This window comes from Musa acuminata, chromosome BXJ1-7 (assembly GCF_036884655.1).
Source record: "Musa acuminata AAA Group cultivar baxijiao chromosome BXJ1-7, Cavendish_Baxijiao_AAA, whole genome shotgun sequence".
In the NCBI taxonomy this organism is placed as follows: Eukaryota; Viridiplantae; Streptophyta; class Magnoliopsida; order Zingiberales; family Musaceae; genus Musa; species Musa acuminata.
Window position 1 is genome coordinate 33,782,144 of NC_088333.1, and position 6,065 is coordinate 33,788,208.

Sequence of the window (6,065 nt, forward strand, 5' to 3'; positions counted from 1 at the left end):
AAAATCATAAATAAATGAAATAATTAGGATTTATTATTGTTGTTATCGAATATTAAAAATTTATTAACGTCACAACGACGAGCACTAATCAACTTGTCACCCCCTAGAGAAAGGCTGCAACCAGGCATACATACATTGACTTAAGAACTCGAAGAACGCCATGGCCCGCTTCATCAACCCTTGGATGGCGTGTTCACCATCAGTCGTACAACACTAGCTTCTCGTACTCCCGGCCGGAGATCGCCGAGTCCATCACCTCCCGCGGGCTGAGCTGCCCATCCCCTTCCAGGAACAACTTGACCATATTCTTGGAGAAGCCGCTCACCAGCGCCACCCCCTTCTGCGTCGAAACCACCGGCGTCGATCTCGACGTGCCCCTAAGGTTCCAGAACACCACCTCCGGCACCGCCTCCCCGTACCCGCTCTCCTCAAACTTCCTCCTGATCGCCTCGTAGTCCGTTTCCCATGGATTCGGCGACGCCCGGTCGAATTCCATGTCGCTGAACACGAACACCCTCCGCACCATCCCGTCTGCCGGCAGCCTCCCCTCCACCGCCACGTCCAGCATTTTGTCGAACACCTTCTGGAAGTCCGTATTCATCCCCCAGTCCATCATCCGCACGAACCGCGTCTTCTCCTGCAGCGACTCCCCCTCGATGCGGTGCAGCATCGGCCTCTCGCTGAACGTGATCACTCGGCCCTTCCATGGCTCTTCGCTCAGCTCGGATATCAGAAGCCCGAGCGCGACGCTGACCTCCATCGGCGTGCCGTCCATGCTGCCGGAGACATCGCACACGGCTATGCAGTTCCGCAGGCTCCCTATTTTGGATAGGTCTTCGACCATCCGCTTCCACTGCAGCTCCGCGACCTCGTCGCCGGAGTCCTTGACGATCTCGTGGGGCAGGAGCGCGCCGGCGGCGATCTTGGCCTTCCCCTTCTTGACATCGTCGAGGTATTGGGTGAAGCGCTCGCGATCGTGCTTCAAGAAGTGCTTTTTGTAGTTCTTCATGGCCACGGATGCGACGCGGCTGTAGGGGAGGATGCTCCACTGGCCGGCGCTCATGTACACCTCCGGGAGGCCGATGGCCCGGCGAAGGGGGACGAGAACCGCGCGACGGAGGCGGTCGCGGACGCGGTAGGCATAGTGTGCGTCCGAGACGGAAAGGTAGTCGGGATCGGAGCTCCGGGGGAAGACGCGGCGCGCAACGGCCTCGCAGAGGAGGGTGGAGCGATCGTAGGAGGAGTCGACCGAGGGGCACCACTTGGCGGCGAGGGAGATCTTTGCGACCTCGCCGGCGCTCAGGTGGCGGAGGTCGGCAGCGAGAAGCTCGGCAAAGCTCGGCGGAGGTCGGCAGCGAGAAGCTCGGCGGAGGGAGATCTTTCCGCCACGCGGTCGTAGAGCAACCGGTAGTCGGGGTCGCGAGTGTGCCGCTCGATGGCCCTGATCGCCATCTCCGTGCGCTTCGTCCGCCGGATCTCCGTCGACTGCGCCGACAAGATCTTGCCCCTGGCCAAATCGGCGGCAATTCTCTCTTCCCTCGTCCCTGCCTTTATCGTTGGGGGCAGCTTCTCCGACTGGCGGCAGCATGGACGGCGGCCGAAGCAACGGCCCTGAGGACCGCGATGCGGCCTCTCGGCCTTGGCCTTCGCTCGAACGTTGTCGCCGGCGATCAGGCGGTGGAGTATCTCCGGCAGATCCTTGAGGTAGCCGAAGTCGGCGATGGCTAGGAGGTTGAGGGCGAGGGTCTTAGGGTGGTGGCGGTGGAGCCAGAGGGCAGCGGCATAGAAGCCGTCGCGGTCGGACTTGCCAGTGCCGCGGACGCCTCGAAGGTGGCAGGCAAGCTTGAGCGCGGTAGCGGCGTCCTGCGCCCAGGCGGCTGATAGTAGCTCGGCCACCGTTTCGGCGGCTGTGCCTGGGACGACCTGGAAGAAGAAGTCGAGGCAGGAGTCGCCGGAGGAGATGTAGGTCGGGGAGAGGTTCTCCGTGAGGCCCATGGGCGGCCGCGAAGGGTCGGCGTTGAAACCTGCATCCATGAGGTCAAGCAAGGGGTCGCCGGTGGGAGGCGGCGTTGGTGGTGGTTGTGGTGGTGGCGCGGTAACGGAGGTGGGAGGGGGATGTCGGATCTCGGGCGGGCCGAGGAGGGTGGTGGCGGGAGAGGGAGACGACGTCATTGGTATCGGTCGACCGGTGGTGGAGTTTTGGCTGTGAGGCTGATAGAGGGAAAGCGCCGGGAAAGGAGAGAGTCTTTCGTTTGAGGAGGCGCAGAGGGCGGGTATTTAAAAGAGGACGTTTCCTTGGGACCCAAGCAAGGGCGGGTATTTAAAAGAGGCCGTTTCCTTGGGACCCAAGCAAGGGCGGGCGCGTACCATGACGCGGTTGCTCGACCGCCTTCCGAGTTTAGTTCATGCCGGCCTTGTTCAGAATTGTTCCATTTAATCAGAACCTCGCCAATATATTCACAATACCCCCGAGACATCTGCACCTGCCGTGCCAGAAAAACACTCATGGGAGTTGATAGGGGTAGTAATCATGACAAGACTCTCGTTATATCAGCTGGGCCAAAACGCCCTGTGTCTCTGACGGGCTGACAACGCCTGACCAGCATGGGCCAAAACGTCAACCGAGGCCTATTAACGATCGTTCAGGCTCGTCACCTCACGACACGCCAACCGCAATGTCAGTCGCCATCAGAGGTACGATCCTGCTCCATGCGGACAGGCGCTCCAGGTAACACTAAGCTCCCGTATAAATACCCCCGTGTTCTAAGCAAAAGAGGATCATTTTTCACTCCACATCACTAACTTGATCGTCGGAGAGGTCGGGCCGAGCTTCCGACCCGACCCGTGTGCAGGAATGGAGACGAGACGCTTCCCACCGGGCTCACAGGAGAAGAGCTCCCAGGAGAAGTCTAGGGGATTCCCCGTCATTTAGTCCCGAACCGAGTCGCGTCGGCCCCGAGCCCATGGCTTATAAGTGTTTACTCTAACATTTTGGCGCTAGAAGGAGGGCCTGAAAGATGTCGAGGTATCACTAGACCGACTAAATCGGACACGCGGCCGAGGGGTCACACTTAGCCGCGGCTGCGGAAGAACCTTCCCCGCAGGCAGGTCTTCGCAACGAACACCCCATCGCAACTTCGGAGCGCTACTGGCGGATATTCAACGACCCGGGCTTGTTACCACCCAACGCCCCCTCGGTCGAACCTTCGCCCGTTTCGACCGAGGCCTTCCTCGACCTCACCCATCGAGTCCAAACTCTGATCGGTATGGTGCGGTCCATCATTCCGATCGTCGCTCCAGCGTTGCACCCGCCGGCCGCCTGACCAGTTCAGCAACAGGAAACGCCCGCCCAAGTTCATGCCCAGCCCTTGGAGCTTCCCGCTTCCCCTCGGGTCCCGTCGTCTCCGCTTGGGGATCGAGCGACGGAGGACCGTGAGGGCCACGCAGGACCCGAAGCCCCCTCCTCGGCTTCGATGGACTCCTTGCGAGCCCAACTGCTCCTCGTTTGTTAGCAGCTTGATGAGGTGCAGGAGGAGATCCGCAGGTCAAGAGGAGAGCACGGGGGGGACACACATCAGGGATCCCCATTCGTCCCTAAAATTCGGGATCAGTCGGTCCCACAGAACTTCCGCCTCCCCTCTTTGGATGTATACGATGGCTCCACCGACCCAGCTGACCATGTAGCGGCCTTCCGCACCCAAATGGCCCTATACGGAACCTCTGATGCTCTGATGTGCAGGGCGTTCCCCACAACCCTGAGAGGACACGCCTGCATGTGGTACAACGGCTTGAGGACCAGAACGATTGCCTCGTTCGACCAGCTCGCCAGAGGCTTCGAGCTCAACTTCCTGACCAGCGCACAACCAAAACCATTCGTTGCCCTGCTTCTCAAGCTACACCAGAGGGAGGACGAGTCCCTCTCACACTTCGTGAACCGCTTTGCGACACAGATCCGGGGGTTAGCTGACGCTCATCCCTCTCTCTTGATGCAGGCGTTCATGGCAGGATTACGTCCTTCCCGGTTCTTCTGGTCTCTCGTGGAGAGACCCCCTACCACGGTTCCTGAGATGCTTCAGCGGGGAAACCAGTTCGTCGTGGCTGAGGCTTGGATGGTCGAAAAGCGGGAACGACCCCCGAGGGTGAGGCCAGAACCGGCTCGCGGGCAACAGCCTGTCGCGTCTAGGCGCAGGCCGAACCGATTCGACCCGCCTGCTTTGGCGCCACCTCTGCCCCCTCTGGGCGCGTCCCGGACGGAGATATTTCTCCAGATAAGGGAGAAAGGGTTACTCAAGGCCCCCGTCCCGATGAGGAACCCGCAAGAGCTTGCCGACCAGTCCAAGCATTGCCGCTTTCACAGGCAAAGCGGACACGACACCGAAGACTGTCGCCAACTGAAACGGCAGATCGAGGAACTTGTCCGCGGGGGTCACCTCAACCGTTACGTCCGACGGAGCATGGAATCCTCGCCCCGCTCGGAGGGCCCCGTGGAGCTCCACATCGATGTTATCACTGGGGGACCGGTGGCCGGGGGAACCAGCATGTTTGGAAGGAAAGCCTACGCCCGTTCCGTCGTGAGCGACGCCGCCCAACACGGCCCCGACCCCGAGGTCGCATTCTTGCCCGAAGACTCCAAGAAACCAGAGCACGACGATGCACTGGTAATAATGGCTCGGATCGCCAACGCCCAAGTAAGGAGAGTCATGATCGATACAGGAAGTTCGGCTGACGTGCTCTATCTGGATGCCTTTCGGAAGTTGGGGCTCGCCAAAGAATCCCTGAAGCCTATTTGCTCGGCGCTCATAGGGTTCACTAGTGATTCAATCTCGCCATTAGGGACCGTTACCTTGCCCCTAACTTTGGGAGCGCCTCCCAAAGCGAAGACGGTGATGACCACCTTCTTGGTAGTGGACCTCCCTACTGCTTACAACGCCATCCTTGGCTGCCCCACCCTCAACAAAATCAGAGCCGTAGTCTCCACCTATCATCAGACGGTGAAGTTCCCTACCCACGCCGGAACGGGGGAAGTTTGGGGGAGCCCCCGAGAGTCCAGACAATGTTACCTGGCAGCGGTTTCGATGCGCAAAAGGGTCGACGACAGCCAACCCCTGGAGGACCCGAGGGAAAGGAAGTGGCCTACGCTACACCCGAAGACAACGACAAGCACTAATGGAAAGAACGGTATTACTACTACCAAGAATCGAATTAGGGCATACAAGGCCGAAACACTCTCAAATAAGACTTGGGCTGCCCACCTGTGACGTTCCGTTGATAAAGAAACGTCCAGATCGGACAGTCTGGATCGGATCGAAACTACCTGAGTAGGAGAGGGAACGACTCGTCGATTTCCTGCAGGAGAATGCTGACGTCTTCGCCTGGTCGCCATCCGACATAACGGGCGTCGACCCGAAGAATGCTCACCATCACTTGAATATAACTCCTGACGCATGGCCAGTCAAACAAAAGCCACGATGCCAATCCCCCGATAGACAACTCGCCGTCCGCGAGGAGGTGGGATGACTCTTAGCGGCCGGCTTCATCGAAGAAGTCAAGTACCCGCGGTGGCTGTCTAATGTTGTGCTAGTAAAGAAACCTAATGGGAGCTAGAGGATGTGCGTTGACTATACCAGCCTCAACCGTGCATGTCCCAAGGATTGCTACCCCCTCCCACGGATCGACCAGCTGGTCGACGCCACCGCCGGGCACGCCTGTCTGTCATTCATGGACGCCTTCTCCGGCTACAACCAGATCAGAATGGCACCCGAGGACCAAGAGCATACGGCTTTCATCACTGACCTAGGGGTGTATTTCTACAAGGTTATGCCATTCGGGCTAAAAAACACAGGTGCCATTTATTAGAGGACTGTGAACAAAATGTTCGCCGCGCAAATCGGGCGGAACGTCGAGGCCTATGTCGACGACATGATCATGAAAAGTCGTGCGGCGGTAGACCACCTAACTAACTTGACCGAGACATTCTCCACACTCCGGAGGCACGACCTACGGCTAAATCTTGCGAAGTGCATTTTTGGCGTGGACTCGGGGCGGTTCCTCGGATTCATCGTGCA

General features: G+C 59.1%; 2 protein-coding genes across 2 annotated transcripts; one reads left to right on the plus strand and one right to left on the minus strand.

Moving 5' to 3' along the window:
* Positions 1–11: 11 nt before the first annotated feature.
* LOC135679076 (uncharacterized) lies at positions 12–2,280 on the minus strand. The gene is made up of 2 exons (XM_065192479.1): positions 1,382–2,280; positions 12–1,340 (listed from the first exon to the last, which is right to left on the minus strand). Exons 1-2 carry the CDS (start codon positions 2,170–2,172, stop codon positions 200–202), a joined length of 1,932 nt encoding a protein of 643 aa, XP_065048551.1. The 5' UTR covers positions 2,173–2,280; the 3' UTR covers positions 12–199.
* A 1,421-nt stretch (positions 2,281–3,701) lies between these two features.
* On the plus strand, positions 3,702–5,258 carry LOC135679701 (uncharacterized). Its single transcript, XM_065193682.1, has one exon. The coding sequence runs from the start codon at positions 3,702–3,704 to the stop codon at positions 5,256–5,258; it is 1,557 nt and encodes a 518-aa protein (XP_065049754.1).
* Positions 5,259–6,065: the final 807 nt, after the last annotated feature.

Coding starts and splice junctions, on each gene's coding strand:
- LOC135679076 (XM_065192479.1), bottom strand. CDS start 2,172: ATGACGTCGTCTCCCTCTCCCGCCACCACCCTCCTCGGCCCGCCCGAG. Junction 1,341..1,381: donor CTCTACGACCGCGTGGCGGA/AAGATCTCCCTC, acceptor CCGACCTCCGCC/GAGCTTTGCCGAGCTTCTCG.
- LOC135679701 (XM_065193682.1), top strand. CDS start 3,702: ATGGCCCTATACGGAACCTCTGATGCTCTGATGTGCAGGGCGTTCCCC.